The 21,232-nt window shown below is 47.9% G+C and overlaps 1 protein-coding gene across 2 annotated transcripts in view; it reads right to left on the minus strand.

Moving 5' to 3' along the window:
- Positions 1–10,834: 10,834 nt before the first annotated feature.
- Positions 10,835–21,232, minus strand: part of ZBTB7C (zinc finger and BTB domain containing 7C) — a 46,281-nt gene continuing 35,883 nt past the window's right edge. For both annotated transcript variants that reach the window (XM_075077225.1, XM_075077224.1), the window contains exons 2-3: positions 19,076–20,251; positions 10,835–13,804 (exon numbers count right to left, since the gene is read on the minus strand). In XM_075077225.1, the coding sequence (XP_074933326.1) occupies positions 13,168–13,804; positions 19,076–20,251 (1,813 nt within the window). In that variant the 3' untranslated portion in view covers positions 10,835–13,167. The remainder of the gene's footprint in view (positions 13,805–19,075; positions 20,252–21,232) is intronic.

The following is a 21,232-nucleotide window of genomic DNA, read 5'->3' on the forward strand; positions in this document are numbered from 1 at the left end:
TTCTATCTCAAACAACTTATCAGGGGACCCACATGTGGACTCAAGCATATAGTTTCCCACAATAGATATTGCAAATATGAGGGATTTCCTGGGACACAAATCCTAATACTCATCAGGAGCCTACAGCCTGGGGAAAAGTCACTTTGGGAAAGAAACTGCCACTTTCTAGTAACGTTTGGGAGGTTTTTAGTCCATGTTCTTCAGGGTGTCTTTCTAAAACCATCTCTTCCAACTCAACTAGAAGTTATGGGTTTGACACATAACCCCTACCTTAGCAGATGGAAAATTAGCCGTCAAAGCTCCCTCTGTAGTCAGTTGTATGTTTTATTCTGCCTTAAACATTTGTCATAGGACAGATTCCTTGGATACACCTCTCATCACTGCATACAAAAGTAGCCTGGATGCCAACCCTACAGGTAGCCCAAGCCACCCTACATGGGGAAATTCTGCGTTTTGTGTTACAGATGAGCAGATGATCATAGTGACAGGAAAGTCATAAAACATCAGTCACATGCAAGGGTTAAGGCTCAATCTCACTCCCTGGACATGGAAGAAAGCAAAATCAGTCCTTCAAATTAAAGGTTCTGGTGAATTTACAACATAAATTATTCATTGACCTAAACAAAGATATTCCCTTATCTACTTCATCTCTACTTTCCTGAGCAATAAATATGGCTGCAATTAATTCTGGTGCAGAAGAGCCAATCAAATGAATTATCTCCCATAAACCTTTCCTTCTGCATCATATTTTAAGGGCAGTAACAAAAACACATTTCTGGAAGGTTGTTCCAGACATATCACGCTGAATTATGAAGATGCTGGAGAACAACACGCACATGCAGATCCTCTTAGGCTTTGATCCTGCACCAACAGAGACAACTGCAGCAAGCTCAAGGCTTGCACAGCTGGATTTTGTCTCTCACATGGGCAGGACTGATGCCTACGTGGTTACAGTGCTGCAGGGACTCTTCCATCTTCTATGCCTGCATGTCCAAGGCAGAACTGCCCAGCTGGTTCCTTTAATTTACAGGACACAAGCGCAAAATGCAAACTGCCCCGGCTGCATGGCTCCCATGGAAACCCCTCAGTCCTGGAACGCAGAGCAATCACTTTGTACCCCTCAGAGGGGCCACAAGCTGAAGCAGAGGACAAGACTGAGGTTGGGCAAAAAGACCTTTACTGAGGACTTTTAATTTTGCCATAGCACCCAGATGCACTACCTGAAATTGGGGTTAGTTTTGGTGTCTGCAGTGTGGGGTTCATCAACCCTAGCTTTAAAGATCTTAGTAAGGAGGTCTGCACTTGAGCAAGAGACTCTGGGCTCCCTTTAGAGTCAGTGGAGGACCACAGGCACTTTGGGACATGATCCATTTGTGACATTTAAGGGAAGATAAGACGAACCATGCCCTAAAAATGCCTGTTTAAACCACAGTGACTACCTGGGGATGCTGCAGCAATGAGCTCAGATGGCCCAGCCCCATTGCCAATCCACCCAACACCATATGGCCAGATCGCAGAGTCCCTGTTTGCCATAGGTGGACACAACACATCCCAGCTCACGCTGAAAGTCTGGGCAGGGTGGAGAACTGAGCACAGATTTTACATGTTTTGGGTCAATGCATTACCAGAAAAACACTCTCTTCTCTCTGACCAGTTTTCCAAACCTGAAGCAAGCAACAAGTCCCTGAGCACAAGCAGGCTTCACTTAGCGGCACACAATGGCATCGCTGGGATTTTAAATATCTCCCAGCAATTAACAATCCTGAAACAGGCTGAGCTTTTTCCTTTGGATGCCACAACAACAGGAGCAAGGGCAGATATTGGAAGAAAAATGCTAAACAGCTGATGGTGGCCAAAAGGTCTTTGGTCAGAGTACTGGTGTGGGGCACTGAAACTGGTTGCATTCTGGATATTATCAACCATGTTACCTGTGACAACTGCGTTGGGAAAGAAATAGAGTTTTGTGCTTAATCATTTAGTTGGAAATCTTGTCAGTAATAGGAAGAAGAGATTGGATGTCGGGTCACTCTGGCATGTTCAGTGGTATTTATCCCTGCATGCCCCTGACCTGCACTCATCCCATCTCACTTCATCCTCCTGAGCTAGCACTGTACTTGCTCTGTCTGCATCTGGTAGGGAGAAAGGAACAATTCCCAAAGGGATTTCTGCTCACCCAGAATTCAACATCTATCCGCTGTGGCTTCTCCAGGACATCAGGAGATGAGATGGTGCCCTGACTTAGGCACTAAACTTGGGCATGTACAGTGAAGTTGGCTGAATTAATGGGTTTGCCTATACTACCAGCTTAAGTCCCAGCTCAAACCCCCTTCTGAGACCAAAGCACATCTCCACCCAAGGGGAGAGAACCCCCTAAAACTTAGCAGAGAGGACTCTAGACACCTTAGCTTATGCTTTCTAGATGGCTCTGGGGCACTTTAATCATTGGCCCATTCACCAACAGAATAACCTGCAGCTGCCCTGGCCTGTGCATCATGTGGACATGCTGGAGTCAGGGCGCAGCTGGGTTAATCCACAGGGTGTAGGGGAAGGCTGGTGGTTGCTCTCAAAACCACACTCTGCCCCACAGTGCAGAGGACTTGGGACAGCAAAGGAGATGGCTTTCTTTTCAAGCCACATCCCTACCATCCCCTCATACCCATGTATTTTCTCCTTTTTAGGCTTCTCTAACTCCTACTGTCCCACCAGCTCCCTGATTGCCTTTACTTACAGCTTCTTTGTCACCTCGTTTCAGCTTTTGTGCTTTTCAACACCTGGAGACATTTCCCATGTCTTGGCTAATAGTGAACCCCCACAAGAGTATCTGTACATGCACACAGGTTAAGGGCACAGCACGACTCATCTTTCCTTGTAGTTAAATTTCCTCATCTCTGCCTGAGCAAGCTGGTCCCCAGTTAGCAGCAGGGATGAGCATGTACCTGCTCACCCTGACACTAAAATTAGCTCCTAAATCCCTTCCCCCTTCTCCATTCACAAATCCCACCACATCCTTGGAGCGATTATGGCCATAGCCTGGAAGCAGCATCCCAATCAATACAGCTAATACATGCTCTCACACCGAGCTCCCTTGTCAGTGCGCAGCAGAGTCTCAGATTAAGTAGTAATCCTCACTGCAGCCCATAAAGATGGAAAAAATAATAATTTCCAATTTACAAATAGAGAAACTAAGGCAGAAAAATTAGCCACCTTCCTTCAAGGAGCCCAGATTTCAGTCCTGAACTCAAATGAAATGATTTTCTCTCTAAGCAGGGAGATGGAACAGGTTACAGCCATGGGCTGGGAATCACAGCATGCCTGGGGTATGATGGTGGGACAGGACACAAGATATTTTATTAAATGTAATAGGAAGCCTCTAAACCTGGCTTAGGTCCCCTGCTTTGTCTGAGGCCAAGACTGATAAATTGCTAGATTTCTTTTTTTTCCCAAGCCAAAAAGTTACTTTTTCAAACACTTTAACTAACCTTTTGAATGATGCAGGTATCCTCTCTCACCTATATCTGGCTGAGCTACCAAAGATACAGGAGAAATCCCATTCACCCCATAGCAAGAACCAAAAGAGGTACAGATCCCACCATCCCTTCCCTGGGGATCTCGGGTTAACTCAGCGCAGCCTAACATACCTTTTCAGTACTTTGGGCTTGAACCTGTGAAGCTTCAGCTGGTCATGGCCCTCATTAGCCCTTCATCTGGCACATAACAAGCTGCCGGCACATAACACGCTGCCGGCACACCCACAACCTCCTGCCTCTCTGCTCTGCTGATCCGTACGGGGAATTTTGCCTTTAGTACCAAGCAATATCTCATCCCGGGCATTTAAGTGGTGATTAGGGAAAGCTTTGAATGGAGTTCAGAGTGATGCTGGGTCTCCATGCAAAGGGCCAGGTGGAGAGCATGGGGCAGGAGGCTGATGAGCAAAGAAATGGTGCATGAGAGAGGACACACAGGACATACATCCTCCTTTCCTGGCCATGGGAAAGCAACAGGCACATTGTGGTTTATTTGACCTATTTCAGATGTTTGCCCTGAGAGGGATTACTCTCCCCTTGACTACAGGAGGAGTGTAGATGGCAAGCTGAGATGGTGGTGTCTCTGCTGCGGGTGTCTGACCTAGATGAGCTGAGTCCTTTTCCTTCATCCACCCCATTGCTGCCACCCAGGCAGGAGATGCTCCCAATGTGCAGAAACACTGAGCGCCTTCAGATTTCCAGCGTGATATTTTTCTAAGCTTGTTGGCATCTTGAAAATCCCTTTTCATAGTAAATTCTGCATGTGCAACTTCTTGCCAAACTGGTTTAGAGAAACACGTTGCAAAGGGTTGGTGGTGCCCTCTGACACCCCCTCAACATCTTCCAGCTTCTTTTTTAGATTTTTTTGCTTCACATCAGGGGCCTATTGCCACTGTTGGGCAGAGCTGCTTGCCCCATACCTTCCCATGCAGGCTCTCGCACTTGCTGAGCATCCTTCCCTGACACCTGCATCTCCGGTCCCCAAGGCCTCCCTAAATCATACCCGCTCCCACATGCACAGATGTCCCTTTTCCTCCCCTTAAGGCCTACATGAGCATCCCCCTGGATGGATCAAGCATATGCCCTGGCATATGGGGTGTTAATACAGCAGCTGGCGTGAGTGGTGTGGGCTTCAGTGTGGCGGGTGCATGTGTTTGCCACAAACAAGAAACCCATGTGCGTGATGTGACGGTGTCCTGCACTTTGAACATTCGTGCCCGGTTAGGGGGGTTGGCGGCGGTGGCTGCATCCTCTCCTTGCTGCTGGGTTTTACTCTGATGTCTCTGGTAGGGGCATTGGGAAGGAGGTTTTCTTCCTCATTGTTATTTGGAGTCCTCCCCGTGTTTCGTTCTCCCTTGTTCTTGCCTGGTTGCTTCAGAGCATCACCGGTGCGACATGGACATTTATCTCTGGTGTTGCTCACTGTTATTTTTGGGGGGCGTTGGCAGCCTTCCACCCCTGGAAACAACCCTTTATGGCAGACACCTGCTACTGCAGAGCACAGTCTCCTGAACCAGCCATGGCCACGTGGGTCCCTGGTGGCTCTTGTTGCTCTCACAGGCTCATCTTAGCATGGCCTGCTTCAGAAAAGTCTTGTCTTGGTTACTTCCTTTTTCCTTCTTGCTCCAGATTTTTTCTCACTGGTGACTTGCACAGTGGCCCACTGTATCAGACAGGGATGCTAGAGACAAGCAGATGAGGATGCATGGGGATGCACTCTGCTAGCATTAAATTTAACAGACTGATGAAGCCATTGCCAAGGTTGATCACTCCCCAGTGGTGATTTGCACCCGTGCAAGGACCATGTGGAGGGGGTGGGCTGACAGAGCACACTCAGATACTTGTGTGCTGCAAGGGAGCCATCAATAAATCTCTGTGCCTCCTCGTGCCTCAGTTTCCCCACCAAAAGGAGAAATAATACTGTCGTCTACCTGAGATCTAGTGAGGATAGCAGCTAAACACATATGTATGTAGATCTGCGTATGTATTTTCACATACATTAGGGTTGTTGAATCTATCTTAAAGTAGATACATTTATTATACAGCTTCGCTATTTCTGCTCTAGGGAAAAAGCATCCCTTGTGCTTGAAGCTACACTAACCTTTGTCATCGGCTGAGCTGATCAAACACAAAAGAGCAGGACACCAGCCAGCTGGATGAGGAGCACATCTGTGTGTGGGCTGCTGCTCCAGCAGTGGTTTCCCCATGGGAGATCATCTTCCACCTCCTGCGGAGCCCCTGCTCACTCTTCACTTTCCTCGTCTGACTCTTGTCTTCAGATTTCGGTGTGTCACAGCCTGGCTCCTTCATCCCTGCAGCAGCACTTGGAGCAAATCAGTGCTCACCTTTGCTTCAGATCCAAGGACCATGTCTCAGGAAGGTTGTGAACGCTGGAAGGCTGCAAAGTACCTGACAAGAACTTTGTATTTCCAACTGATTTTTCAGTGATTATCATCAAAACCTCCCAGCAACAGTGAGGGCCAGAGACATCTCATAAAAGCCGCTTAAATGAGAACCCAGGTTCTGTGAACTTAAGGATGAAGCTGTAAATATTTCCTAAATGATGCAAAACTGCAGCTAACATTGCAGAAGTTGGTCCCACAGAGAAAACAGTGTTCTGTTTACTCTGGAAACCAAGTTAACATCTACACCTTAAAGGCAGGCAGGTTCACAGCCATTGGTATAAGGATTTGCTGGAGGTTACCCTAGAGCAGAAGAGGGTTTTAGCTGACAGCCAGGGTCTGTCCTTAAAACCTCAACCCCTGCCTGGTCTGAGCAAGCCAGCACCTTGTGTGCTTTCCATCGCCTGCCTGCAAATTGGCTGCCTGAATTTAAGATGACTCCTGAGGCTGGAGGTGCTGCATGAACTATTAGGAAGCCCGATCGGCTTTGTGACATCTCAGTCAGTGTCTTCACTGCAGGAAGAAAGAAAATAAAAAACTTCCAATTATAAAGGGGGGGTTGTAGCGTGGCACTGCTGTTTGGCTTCTTTCTTGGTATTTGCATTTATTGTCTTAGCCTCAATTCCTAAGGAAATGAGCTTTATACAGTGCAAAAGTTTTATATTTGTCCCCTCTACTCACCTGAACTGGGCAATATTATTAGTGGTACCACGAGGGGAAGAGGGAAACATTAGCTGGGGCCATGTTGGGCATCAGAGGGTTCAGTCCTGGCTCACCCTTGGGCTGCAGGGAATAACCTTCTCAAAATTAGGGTCCCTGTGAGGTCACTGACAGTTGTGGGTGGGATGTCCCCAGCCTCACTGGCCTAATTATTTGGTTGTGGTTAATTAGGGCACAGAAAACTCAGACTCATAGAATCATTTAGGATGGAAAAGACCCTTAAAATCATTGAGTCCAACTGTTAAACTCCATCTTGACGTGGTTAAGCTTTGTAGTTGCTCTGCCTGGCAGGTAGATGTGGCTGAGTATGATGGGAGGCGATGGAAGATTGCACCTGTTCTGGTGCAACTGAGACCCCAAAATACCTCCAGATGTGGGTACTGCACCACCGATGTCCCCAGCATCGTTCAGTGGAGAGCTGTCACCGGGCCACCACACGAGGGCAGTGCAAGGGAGCTGCAGAAAGCAGATGAGCAGAAATGGGGAGAAAAACACCAAATTGTGCTTATGGGTTTTTTCTGCAGACAGTTTTCATGCTGGGGTATCGAATGTCGCCAGGGGTTGCTCCTCAGCCCAAGGTGACAGCCCTGATGCCACATGAAGGGTAACCCTGGCGGGCCACTATGAGGTGGTCCATCACCCATCTCACCATTGTTTGATGCCGTAACTTCTCCATCCCCCAGCCCCACAGCAGCGTTAAGGATTCACCAGACACTCACTGCTTCAGGTAATAGTTTATTTTCTCCAGGGTGTAAAATGTGCAGCAGGTACGTGTATAGAACTGCTGGTTTTTTAGCCAAGAGGAGTCACAACCAAACAAGACCGAAACAAAGAAACCTAACAGTATCCTGCCCTACAGCAATTAGTGCAAGTCATTGGTTCAACACAAGACAACAAGGAAAAAAATAAGGCATTTCCAAGCCACAGGTGTTTTCTCTCCTGCCACTGGGGTGGCGGAGGTCCTGGAGGCTGGGAGGTGGGATGGGGCTGCGTTTGCTTGAGCTACACAGGCAGAGTAGGTGTATCTTCTACAAGAAGGGTTTTTTCTCATTTGTTCCCTTTTTTTCTAGCTTGGAAAGTCACATGTGGGCCAAGGAGATGCAGGCTGTCAGAGATGCCAAAAGGCAACAGCAGACCGTAAAAACCCAACCATGGGTGACCTGCTGTGAAACACAGCATTTTCTTAAAATGAGATGGTTGGGGTCTCACTTCATTTACTTTCTTAAAACTTTCCTCTGCAACCACACAATCTTCCTGCTTCAGGGCACCGAGACTGTAAATAAAGCACTAACCCCCTCCAAAATGGGTGTGAAAATGCCTGGGATGGGGGCACAGCAGGCCCCACAGGGCTGCAGGCAGGGCAGGAGCGGAGCAGATATGGGGCAGCATTTGCAGCCCCACTGGTGTCACAGGGAGTCCTGCTGAGGACCACACAGTCAAGTCTGAAGCATCTTAGGGGGTATTTTAAGAAATTATTCACTTTTTTCCCTGCTGAATGGAAAAGCCTCTCAGTTCCCAAAGTGCAGGCTCATTTTCCTTTTTCTAAAATTTTTTTTGGTATTTCATTTCTCCTGCACAACTGGAGGAAGAGGCTCTTGTGCTGCTCACCAAAGGGTTTCAAGCCAAGGGCAGGGAGTTGCCCATCCAGCCCCGTGTGCTGCTCGTACACGGGAGATGATCCTTTTGCAGCAACACGTGGTGCAAGCAAATGCTGTGTGCACAGCATCACCCCGGCACTGTTTCCCCCACTGTGGTCTGGATGATCCAGCAGATAACAGCAGCTGTTCAGGAGCAAGAGCGTAGCTATATATTGCTGCTAACAAGCATTTACTGAAGCTGGTTTCTTTCTGTGATTCCCATGTGCCTGATTAGCGCGCAGCTCCTCCGAGAGATTTTCAGATTTTTCATCTTCCCCCTGCAATTTTATATTTTTTTTGGCATTATAAGCAAACCAAAACATCAGCATAAAATGGGGTTAAAAGCCACAAGATTTAAAAAAAATTACAAATGTATTTAAACAGCTAGAAAGGAATTAATTTTCATTTTGTATTTTTTGTGCTCAGAAACACACTGTTTATATATCCTGCCATGGTTCTGCAGGCTCTGAGCACAGATGAGCTGCTCAATGACTGACCACCCGCCCTGGGAGGGGGATTGATATTTCCATCTTCTCAAGCCACATTTTTGGACTGTGCCCGCAGGTCCAGACCCCGATGCTGTGGAGCACTCCTTGGGAGTGCAAGGGAAGGAAAATAACTGGTGGCTGTAAGAGCTCAGGGTGTTTTGCTGGGGTTACAGTGGAGTGTACAACCCATGAGCCTGAGTCCCTGGTCCCCAGGCTTGAGAAGATGGACTTGAACCCTTATTTCCCACTGCATTCCTATGCTCGTGGAACTCAGTCAAAACAAACTGGGAAGAAGTGAAGCTGACTGAGCTGGGATTGGTCCCTGGGCTGTGCCAGCAACCCATCCTCCTGGGAAAGGTTTTGCCAGCGACTGCCCCATCAGCTGAGCAGAGAGGAGGGAGCTGCAGTGACAGGAACATCCCTCCCCACGGTTAACCTTATCTCACTGTAGCTATGGGAAAGGAAAGCAGCTGAGCCCAAGCTAGTTTTTCCAAACCATGCTGATAGGTAGTAGACAGGTGCCATTGAAAGTAATTCATCCCATCCTTGGGAGGTCCAGTGTAGGTGGGGTGAATCATCCTCCAGCAGTACGTGCCTCCCTCCAGAGCTAGGTTGGCTTCAGAGGAACGCTGGAAATCACATTGCAGGTTAGGACACCCAAAATTAAAGTGTCAACATGTAGGTGTCTCAGTATGCATGGGGTGTCTGTTACTTCACTTCCAAATGTCTGTATGATGTGGGATGAGTCCCACCATTCATACCTGGGACTTATCTTCCAGGGTTTTGCACCTTTCACAAATAACAAGAAAATTCTGCAGCACCATAGTGGCTACATGAATTATGGGGCTCACATTCATGTCAGCTGTATTCATAGAATGGTTTGGGTTGGGACTTTTAAAGATCATCTAGTCCAACCCCCGCCTGCAGGGACATCTTCAACTAGATCAGGTTGCTCAGAGCCCCGTCCAGCCTGACTGTGAATGTTTCCAGGGATGGGGCATTGACCACCTCTCTGGGCAACCTGGGCCAGTGTTTCACCACCCTCATTGTAAAATGTTTCTTCTTTATAGCTAGTCTGAATCTCCCCTCTTTTAGCTGAAAACCATTAACGCTTGCCTTATCGCAACAGGCCCTGCTAAAAAGTTTGTCTACATCTTAGAAGCCCCCTTTAAGTACTGAAAGGCCGCAATAAGGTGTCCCTGGACCCTTCTCTTCTCCGGGCCAAACAACCCCAGCTTTCTCAGTGTGTCCTCACAGCAGAGGTGTTGCAGCCCTCGGATCATTTTTGTGGCCTCCTCTGGACCCGCTCCAACAGGTCCACGTCCTTCCTGTGCTGAGGGCCCCAGAGCTGGACACAGCACTGCAGGGGGGTCTCACCAGAGCAGAGTAGAGGGGCAGAACCCCCTCCCTCACCCTGCTGGCCACGCTTCTTTGGATGCAGCCCAGTGCTCATCAGTACCTGCTGCAGCCAGGCTCTAGGAGCCTTGGTGAGAAGATGAACGAGAAGCCACCACACCATGAGGTGGGAGAGAGCCCCACATCCTTCTAGCCCAAGGCTTGGTGCTCATCATGCCTGTCCCAGCTGGGGAAGGGGAGCAGAGGCCCAGGAAGGCACCTTCATGCTTAGTCCAGATCCCAAATGGATACCTGTGGCCTGGACTAACTGTACAACATTGAAATGGGAAGAAATAGGGTTTTCTCTAGTTCTCCCTCCCCACCCCAAAACGTGATTGCCGCCAGCACCCAGCTCCATGCAACCCAACCCAACCCAGTGCAATGAGAGAAAATCAACCTTAACTCATTAACTGTCATCAGCATCACAATGCCAACAACTCCCTCGGGCTGGAGCCCATACCAGCTAGATGCTTAATTAATGTGTGGTTATTCTGGCTTTCCAAAAGGTGCCTTTGGAAAGCACGAAATTTGTGTGTCCAGCAAACATCCGTAGACCTGAGGCCACGGGGATGGCCACGCTGGCTCAAGAAGGGAGGCAGCTCAGCATCTGCAGTGGCTTGGCCTTCTCAATGTGCACACAAGCAAGAGAACCAAGTCCTGCTAATAATTTAAAGCATCGATTGATGCAGTTTAATAAATACATAAAAGGATCTAGTATCTTTTTTTCCATCCACCTTCTAGCATCAATGAAAGTTAAGGGTGATTATCCCATGAGTAACTAAGGCAAATTTGTTTGTGTGTTTTTCTCCTTTTTTGTTTTGATTTTCCCCCCATTTTTTTGTACATAAAGCAATCACGTAAAAATAGTTATAAATAGAAAAACTGCAAAGGTCTTTCACTCCTAGACAAATAGGAAAAACAACCCAACCAACCCAACAAAAAAATTGAGACAGAAAAACCACCTTGCTTCAAGTACTTGTAGGTTATACAGTACTTGGCATCTTTAGATGCTTTACAATGATTCCAAATCGTAGACCAAAAAACCACCTGAAGTAACCAGTTATCTGCAAAATGTTGCCTGTGTAAGAAGTTGATATGGGGGAAAAAAAAAGTTTGATGAAGCTTTCTTTAGTGTTTTTCTTCTTTTTTCTTTTTTCCTTCCATTGACTTGTTGCATGTGGAGTCTTTGTGGATTTCTTTTTGGAGGAGGAAGTGAGCGTTGGGCAGTTCCTGGGGTTTGTTCTGCTGTGGATGGTCTCAGAGCAGAAGTCCTTCATGCCCTCATAGGGGCCTGTGGATCCTGGACCCCTTGCATCCCCTCCATGCTCCGGTGGGGAGACCCTCATTGAGCCACCGATTCAGATCAACACCATCGATGGGCAAACTGAAAAATTAATGAACCCGTGGTCCTCTCGTTCCCTTTGATTCTGCTGATGTTGAAAGGTAACAGTAAAAAGAGAAAGAAAAAGCCCTAAATTTGTAACATTTACATTTTCTGAGAGACGGTTTCAGGTAAAACCAGCTTCCCAGGGCACCATCTCAGCCAGTGGTGAAACTGGGGTCCCACCACATCCCAGAGGAGCCATCAGAGGCAGATGGCCATCAAAAGCCTTTATTCTCGGGAGTAGCCAGCCAATCTGCCACTTTTTTTGCCTCAATAAAAATATTAGATAGGGGTGGCCAGGCCAGGGTCTGCAGGGATGCTGGGAAAGACCCCAAACCTGGTGGCCACCGTGGGCAACCTTCAGCTTGGAGCACCCCATCATATGTTACCACCTCATCTCTTGAACCAACAAATGGTGAAGAAAAATAGTATTTCTACTTGCTTGCAAGTAGACAATCTCATCTGCAAGACATCTTTAGTGGACTTCTTTTCCACAAAGATCCCTTGAGACAAGCAGCAGGGATATTTGCACACCCAACTTTTTCCCATCGATATTGCAGATTTGGGGACACTCAAGTGTTTTGTAAATTTTTTCATCAAAATATATATAGGAATTAGGGGGAATTAAGGACACAAATCCAGACATTTCAGAACGGTCAGCAGCAGTGAATTCTGACTCTTTGGTTTGAAATGAATTTTTAATTTCAAAATTCCCACATGGTATATTTTCACAAAGCAAGGGTTTAATAAAAGCTCAGAATTGAAACATTTTTGACCCTTCCAAAATTTTTCCTTCACCTTTTCAAGCAACTGAAGTTAAAATACTCAAAATAGGCTTTAGTCCTCCTTCTGAAATTTTGAAATGGACAAAGAACCAAAATAAGTAAAAACCCCTTTTCTACTGAGCTTTGCTCCTGGGTGATTTTCTACCTCTTTTTTTAAAAACTTTTTTTAGGGTTTCAACTCATTCTGCACAGAAGGGCTTTCACCAGCCCTGGAAATCTGAAATACTGCTGAGAAAGGCAATGGCCAGGATCCTCCCCCTCCCAAAGTGGCTGCTTGACCCTCCCCTTTATCCCTTGTAGAATAAATTTTGTTGCCAGACATGGGAATTAATTAAAAAAAAAGTCCTTTTGACCAAAAAGGGCCAAGGGATTTAACATATCAAAACCAAAGCTGGATGGTTTGTTGCTGTTCAGCAGGCCCCACGGGTGGAAAATGGGGAACATCTCTCCCAGAAGAGATATCTCATGGTGATGGCCATGCCCTGGACTAAGGCAAGTGACGTTTTTGGGAGTGTTCAAGAGAGCAGCAGTTCTGGCCTGGCTTTTCTGGATGGAGCCATGAGCGGTTGGCAGCTGGATGGGGCAGCATGTGCCCTATGGCCCCAAAGCCATAGTGCATTGCAGAGTCTAAAGTTCCAGTGGCCATGGGGTGCAGCACCTGCCCACCCACCTGGGGATGGTCCCATGCCCCAAGCCCCCCAGCAGGCCATGCCAGCAAGGGGACAAAGAGCTTCTTGGGAGCCAGATGATGTGAAATGGCAGGCAGGGACCCCAAGGGAGCTGGCTGCCCTGTTGGGAAGGGAGCAGACCCATGGTGGGACCAGGCACGGGTTTAGTTGCTTGCCTCTGAAATGGGAGCCACATGGCTGAGTCCCGCCAAGCCACTGAAGCCTGTGCTCCAAGGATTGGGAAGAGGGTAAAAGGGTTGGGCGGCGAGGTTTTCATTATGGCTCAGGGTGAAGGCAAAGATGCCCACGTTCCTCTCCATGTCTAGCTGGGCTCGCCTGAAGAGCTTCATCTGGGTTTCTTCAAAGTGGCTCTCCAGCTCCTGCAAGCTGGAGGTGGTCTTGGCCCTGCTCAAAAAGTGCTTGGGGCTGGGGCCGGGAAGGCACATGGTCGTGCCGCTGAGGTGGCTGCTCAGCTCCTCCAATGTTGGTGGCATCACAAAGGTGTTCTCCATTGGCAGACCACCTGGAGTGAAGAGCAAGCTGGCCGCCCTCCATGCCACTGGCTTGCGTCCTCGCCGGGGTCGTGTGATCTGGCAGCTCTGGCGTTTTATGTGGCGATGGAGGTGGTCGGAGCGTGTAAAGCTCTTGTAGCAGAACTCGCACTGGTAGGGCCGGACACCCGTATGGATGCGCATATGGTTCTTCAGGTCGTAGTTGTGCACGAAATTGGCATTGCAGTGGATGCACAGGTATGGCCGCTCCCCCGTGTGCTTCCGCATGTGAATTTTGAACTTGTCCTGCCTGCAAAAGAAAAGGCGCTTAGTCAGGTGGTGTGGGCTGGAAGTGATGCAGTTGGGATTGCCCCTTGGATCAGGAGAGGGAAAGGTGATGGGAGGGTGGGGGGCTTATCCTGGGGTTTCCAGCCATGGCACTGCCCCAATGTATGGCTGCTCTTGCAGGGTGGCATTTACATCCACCTCCTCCTTCCTGGGGTGACAGCACCTAAACATCGCATAGACCCAGTCCTCCATGTCAGGAGTTTGCAGCCCATCTCAGAGAATTCAAAACAGCCTAAATTGGAGGAAAAAACCCTCTGGAATAAACTCAAAACCCATATGGGAATATCTAAATAAGTACAGCTATATTTCTGCCTGCAAATAAGGAAATTAGTTGAGTTTTGATAGCCTGGAAATGTGGGGCAATACTGCTTAAATGAAGTCCCTCTTGAAGCTGATTTTCCTTTCCTTTTATCCTTACACTGACCATGTACTCTCAACTCTGGCCTCTCTTTATTTTACAAAACCATGCCAAATTTGCCCCGTACATCTCCCGCTGCCTCTCCAGGATGGTGGGGCGTGAACATCCTTGCTGCCCCAAAGCCTCTGCCCCATGCCCAAACACTGGGGACTGCATTCAGCCCCACCCCAACACCACTTCACATCCCCCAAAACCAACTAAAACCAGGAGAACATGGGCTGTAGGGCTGGGTGTCTCAGGAGCTTTTGTTTGAAGTGGGAGCATTGCACAGGGTGAAGCAGGCAGAGGTGTGGGCAGCACTGGGGCACTCTGCACCCGCTGTCCTTCCCATCCATCTCCTCCAAGGCCAAGACACGCACATCCAGCCTCACACATGTTTTGGAGAAGGTTTTTATATACAGCCATGGGACTGCATAATACCCATCCCAATAGCACTTATTTACAAATATAGTTTTTCTTTTTAGGGGGAACATCTAAAAGCAGCAAGAATATTTTCACAAGCTGGCAGTCCAATCACTATTTTCTTTTTCAATGAATGTTTCCTTCTGCCATCTACAAAAATCACAGTGAAGGCATACAATAATAAAAAGAGAAGCTGACTGTAGCTGAACCAGGCCAAGTGCGTTGCCTAGGTTGCATGAGCAGAGTTCAAGTAAGTAAACAGCAAAGTGGGAGAATTCATATTTTTTTCCAAAATGCTTTCAGTATGATCCCACCAAGACATTAGTAATGTGGCTAAGAATATGGAGAATATATGGAATTCATATCCTTATTATATATAAAATATGTGAGCATGCAAAAAAAGTAAAAACCACCCCAAAAAATCTATTTAAGCTGGCAGGTCAAGCCCTCAAAACTTGCAAGGTGCTGCCTTTGCACCAATTTCCAACACCCTGCCTATGTGCATCTCAAAATAGTTTTTGGTGACATGACCAGCAGCACGCCAGTGTCGGCCACACCGCAAAGAGCGCAGTCCCGGGATGGGCATCCCTGCAAACCAGTCCCTCGGGATCAAGGAGTATCCCTAGCAGGATAGTCACTTCTTCACCGGATGATGCTTTATTGCCTTCAGGAAGCCAGTCCCAGCCTGGTCCTGCATCTGCAGCAGCAGCGCATGCAGTGGAGATGCTCCCTGCCTGTATGGAGGTTGTAACAAGCTCACATGAGGTTTACAACTCATGCAGATTTTTAGGGAGACAAAAAAAGTCTCTTGGTCCCCATGCCAAGCCCAGGGCCAAATCCCAACTTCCCATTCTGAAATTTTCAAAGATGCTGTTTTCCCAAGATTTTTAACAAGGGCGCATTTCCCCCGAAAGGGCTGAAATTGGTGCTCAGCAGCAGACAAAGCAGCGTGGAAAATTTCATCCCAAATGGATAATATGCAGCGAAGTCATAAGCAGATGAACACAGGGCTCGTAATGCAAAGTGTTGGAAAATGTTAATAAAGAGCAGAGCTACCGGCCCCACCTATAATATAATTTAAACCTATATATGTAATGTTTAACCGAGGAGGATCGCTTATCCTAATAAACATGCAGCGTGCCAGGACTGTAATATGTAAATACAGGCAAAGCTTTTTTCAGGCTATTACCCATCTCTGGCAGCAGATGGGGAGAAACTCAATCCTCCCTGCCCTGGCAGCATCTCCATGGAATGAAAAAGAGGTTTTATGGCCCTACCTGGAGCAGCTCAGAGGTTGGGGGGGTAAGATGCTCTGGTTGTGGTGATGCACCCAGGGGAGGATGCAGCATGGGGAACACAGGGTTTGCGAGATGGGAGCTCGGCTCACAGGGTCTCCAAAGGAGAACTGCACTCCATGTGTGTGAATAACCTTAATGCAATTGCATTAGGCGAATGATTAGGGCCCTGGTCTAGTGGGGTCCTTGCCATGGGATGTGAAGGGAGAGGGATCTAATGGGGAGGTTGGGGGACTCCCCATCAGGAAAATCTATTTTCTCTATTTCCCCCAGTAAATTTGCTCCTCCACAGTTTCTCGAATGCAGAAATAATGCAAAGGACTGATTCATTTAGAAATCCCATCTGGGAACCTCTGCTTCCCTGCACCCTCACTCCCAGGGGACCCCAACAGGGACTGTCTGGGCTTGCATCTCCCCAGTGAAGGCACTGCTCACTTCCAAGGGTGTGAGTCTGATGCTTTCAGGAAGTGTGAGATATGCTCCCCCCACCCACCCACCCGCCCCCCCACCCCCCACAAGAGTAAAACACCTAATGCAAGTGGTGGAGTTTAGGAAATCCTGGCAGAAATCTCTTTTTACATCTCAGTCACTCCATTTTGCTTAAATGCACCTTCCCCTAAAGGAGAGCTCTCACATTAGAGTCATGCTGAAAATGGCTAGAAAAAAAACCAAATAAAACCACACAGTTGCATGCTATTCAAAATATTTCCAAATACATTTAAAAATAAACCAATGTTTTGAAATTTCCACTTTGCTCAGGGTGTTAAAGAAGGAAAAAACCCTCCAGCCTTTAGCTCTGTGCGGGGTGACCTGAACGAACAGCTTCACTGTTGGATTAGTCCCAATTTTCTTTGTGGTTATTTTCTTGGGTTAAAGCCCTCCTACCCCTATGCTTTGTATTTAGAAGCTATTGGGTTTAACCCTGCATTAGTAATGGGCCACACTAGACCATCTCTGCGTGGAGCTTTTAACCTCCAAGAAGCTGATTTAACCTGTCTGGATTAGGGATCAGGATACCTGAATTCCCACCTGAACCCTCCTACTAACCTTCACAGTGACTGTGAGTCAGTATCAACATCTCTCTGTGCCTCAGTTTCCCCAAACGAACTCAATGATGCTGCCCTTGCTTGTAAAGCACTTTGGGAGCTCTCTGGGAGGGCTCAGCTCTAGTATGCCCATCACAGGGAAGGTGTCAGTGATGGGTCAAGCCAAGCTATTTCATTGTCAGCAATTAGCACCCACAGCATCACACCCAGGAGAGTGATGGGGACCGCAGGATTGGGCTGGCCAGGTGGTCCCTCCAGCCTGGGATGCAGCCACACTTGCAGGGCTGAGCCCATCCCGCTCCTCCCAGCAGCACCCGCCTGTCCGGAAGTAATGACCTAGCGCTAACTTGAGGATGCAGCATCATCAGGAGCCGGATACAAATTCCTGCAGGCAGGAGTTAGCACCGGGCAGTGGCCTTTCCCCTGCAAACACCAGGGTGAGCTGGCTCATGTTGCGTACGCCCGCCTGAGGCACAATGCTCCCCGCATTATAATATGGTGTCTGCTGCGTTAATGGAGCAGAGCATGGAAATTTATTTTCAGGTCAAATCCTCATCATCTGCATAACTTCCACTTGAATATTATCACAGGGACGGGAGAAGAAAAGACAGGCTGAATGCAGGAGCACCCCAGGTGTCCGGCCATTGTCAGGAGCTCGACTTTGCCTACTGTGCATGTTATTTTCCTCTGGTTTGCTCGCCCCAGACTAATAGGGCTCTCTCTCTCACACACAGCCAGGAGCTGAAATACCATGCTTTTGTCAGAAAGCTTTATTATTATGGTAAAGATTGTACTCATTAGATATTAATTATACCCAGCAAGAGCAGGCCCAGAAATCTGTTTGTCTCTGCTCACTGATTAAATTTGCCCAGCTTTTCAGAAAAGGGTTGCAAGCTGTAGCATTAGATTTCTGTATCCTACTCTGATTTATTACCATTGAAGGGTCTGCTGAGGTGGAGAGAGGTGCAAAGGCTGGGAATTGGTACCAGGGGTGGATCTGGCTGGTCATGCCTGCCCTGGAGCAGCCCATGTTGGAGCTGGTCTCACCTAACTTTAGATACCTAAAAGTTAGGTGCCCTAATCTAAGCCCCACAGGTTGTCTTTGTGGTCAGGGATGACCCCTGCTAATCCCTTTTCCTCATCTACCTCTCTGAGGGTGCTGATCTCTTTCCATTGACCATCGAAGGAGTCGAGGTGCCAGGCTCTTGGGCAGCCAACATTCGGTGTGATAAATCATAGAATCACAGAATCATTTAGGTTGGAAAAGACCCTTAAGATCATTGAGTCCAACCATTCACCTAACACTGCCAAGTCCACCACTAAACCATGTCCCAAAGTGTCACATCTACACATCTTTTAAATACCTCCAGGGATGGTGACTCAACCACTTCCCTGGGCATCCTGTTCCAATGCTTGACCAGTCTTTCGGTGAAGAAAATTTTCCTAATATCCAATTTAAATCTCCCCTGGCACAACTTGAGGTTGTTTTTGCTCTCGTTCTATCATTTGTTACTTGGGAGAAGAGACCAAGACCCATCTCACTACAACGTATAATAATTAGGATGGCTCCAGCCTCAGAAAGCCCAGGCACTGTCATGGCTAAATATGTGCAACTTTGTTGTGGTCTACACTGATGCCAAAAGGTGCAAACCCAAACTAATTACATCCCGCAGCTATGTGGCCCTCCCAACTCAACGCATCTCCCAGTACATTAGAGATGAAGCATCCTTGGCTGTTTGACCATCTGTTTTACAGCTCCCTCTGATCCAACTGTGGTGAGCTATGGTGGGGTTGAAAATATCCTGTTACTTATTATTTAAGCTTTTGTCAAGCGAGCGGATGGATCCAGTGAGCTGTGGATGTGATCCACAACCCACCAAAATCAGCAGGTTCATTTTCTTCCTCCACCGTCCCTTCCTCCCTTTTTTCCAAAGGGCTAGAGATCATACCCTGCTTTCTTTGCACATCTTTGAGATGTGTAGCTTAGGAATCAGCCATGGGTCATGATGTGGCCCTTTCAACAACCACCACCCTGCACATGGCCATGCATGGCAGAGGTAACCAATGCACACCTGGTAAAGCGGACTTCACAGATATTGCACATATATGGCTTCTCTCCCGTGTGGGTCCTCATGTGCCTGGGCAGCTTGCCAGCCCCCATGATGACTTTGTTACAGATGGGACATTGCTGGGATGCCTTGGGTTTTATCTTCCTCTCTTCCTCCAGGGGCCATGGGGGAAAATCTCCTCCAAACTGGGTAGCACTTAGGAAATTGAGGCGCGCGCTATAGTCAGTCTCTGGCTTAATATGCCTTAAGGGACCTTCTGGGGTGTTGGTAAACATGTCCTTGAAGGAGTCATTAGGGAAAGGAGGCAGAGGCAGGTCTTCCTTCTCCTCTTCTTTGATCTTCCTCTTTTTGATCACCAGATCCAAGGGGCCATTGTCTACTTGTAGCTCCTCGAGCTGGGAAAAGGAGCTAAAATCACCATTCCATAGATGGGGGAAGAAGCTAGGGGTGAGAGGAGAGCGAGCTGGCCTCCTTTCTGGGATGTTTGCCTTAGGGTACAAGTTTTCCCTTAGCAAGGACTCAATGGAGAAGTCTTGTATCACACCCAAGTGTCCAGCAGAGTTATCAGCTGGATAGTGATTTGGAAAGTCTTTAGGTGCTTCTGTATATGCTTCTTTGGTAAGATCAGACTTAGAAGGGCTTTGGTGACAGCTTACTTCTCGGACATCAGTTAGGTTCCCCTGATTGACAAAATCTTCCACTTCCTCCTCCTCCTCCTCTTCCTCCTCATCTTCGTCTTCATCGTCATCTTCATCCTCTTTGTCATCTTCTTCTTCTGCCTCCATGATTTCAAGGCATACATTGATAATGCACTGGATCTCCAGCATCTTGGCAGCGCTGAGGATGTGCTTGACATTTGAGGTGGTGATGGTGAGGGTTGAGGTGTAGGCAAACTCGAGGATGGCAGAAAGTGCTTCAGGCTTGACAAAGTCAATCTCGTAAACATAGGGCTGGTCTGTTAAAGTTCTGGTAGTGAAGAGTTTTTTGAAGTACTTGCTGCAGGCAGCAAGGACGGACCGATGGGTCCGGTACTCCTGGTCCTGTACAATGAGGATGACATCACAGAGGAGACCATCATGCCTCTGCTCATTTAAACCACATAAGACTTCACTGCTGTGGTTTGGGAATGGGATCCCAATAAGATCTTCAATGCCATTGGCCATATTCTCATTTAGTGCCCTAGGACAAAACACATAGTAGACCATTAACAGGGGATTCCCAATCAATGCCAAAACGACCCTGCCTTGTCTCCGTGTCCTCCTCTCCCTTGCCTCACTTGGACCTCTGTAATCACCTCCTGCTTGCACTTCCCCAGTGCATCTCCATGTCACCTTTAACTCTTTCTAGGTCCTCTGTGATTTAACCTCTGCTTCCCTCTACATCTCTCCATCTCCTTCTTTGTCTCCATCCTTCTCTTCTCAGTTCCTACCCTATTCACGGTTCATAACCACAACAAGCTCCCTCTTTTCTTTCACATCCCTCCCCATCATGTTTCTTCCACATCCTCCCAGAGCCAACATCTTTCCGGGCACATATTCGCTTTGCCCTGCCAGGAGCTATGTGGGGGAAGTGTGATGGTGTATTGCTTCACACGGCCAAGTGCCAGCACCTACACCACTGAAACAAGATGAGCCAGGGAGTGTCCATCTCATCTACGCAATTGTTTTTCGTACTGGTACAACTGGACGTCCCAAACAGGAGGGACTGCTGGTCATGGCTGTTTGCTGCATCAGCAGAGCAGTCCTTATGAGGCAGCAGGTCTCCAGTTCTGTGCCCTCCTGCTACTTCTTGCCTGAAAACTATCCCAGGTCACCTCAGCATGTGAACAACCCACAAAGGGGTGTCTTTCTGAGGGATCTGGGAATGGGGGGGGTGGCAAGCGAAGAGTTGTGTACCTAAATGCTCAGAGAAAGACAACCAGAGAGCAAGGGCCTGGCCAGGGGCAGATGGCTGTCTGCTATCTTCACCCATAAGCTGAACTTGCTCCATTCCCAATCCTGTTTGGACTTGTTAGCATGGCATCAAATGCCCTGTGCAGCTGGCAGACACCTTCCTCTGCTAGAGCAGCTCCAGCTTCAAAGGGAAAGTCGGAAGCAAAAAGCCCACACCCAAAAGGAAAACCTGATTTTTTTGCCCTTTTTTTAATCTGTAAGATGTTTC

Source organism: Phalacrocorax aristotelis, chromosome W, assembly GCF_949628215.1.
Source record: "Phalacrocorax aristotelis chromosome W, bGulAri2.1, whole genome shotgun sequence".
In the NCBI taxonomy this organism is placed as follows: Eukaryota; Metazoa; Chordata; class Aves; order Suliformes; family Phalacrocoracidae; genus Phalacrocorax; species Phalacrocorax aristotelis.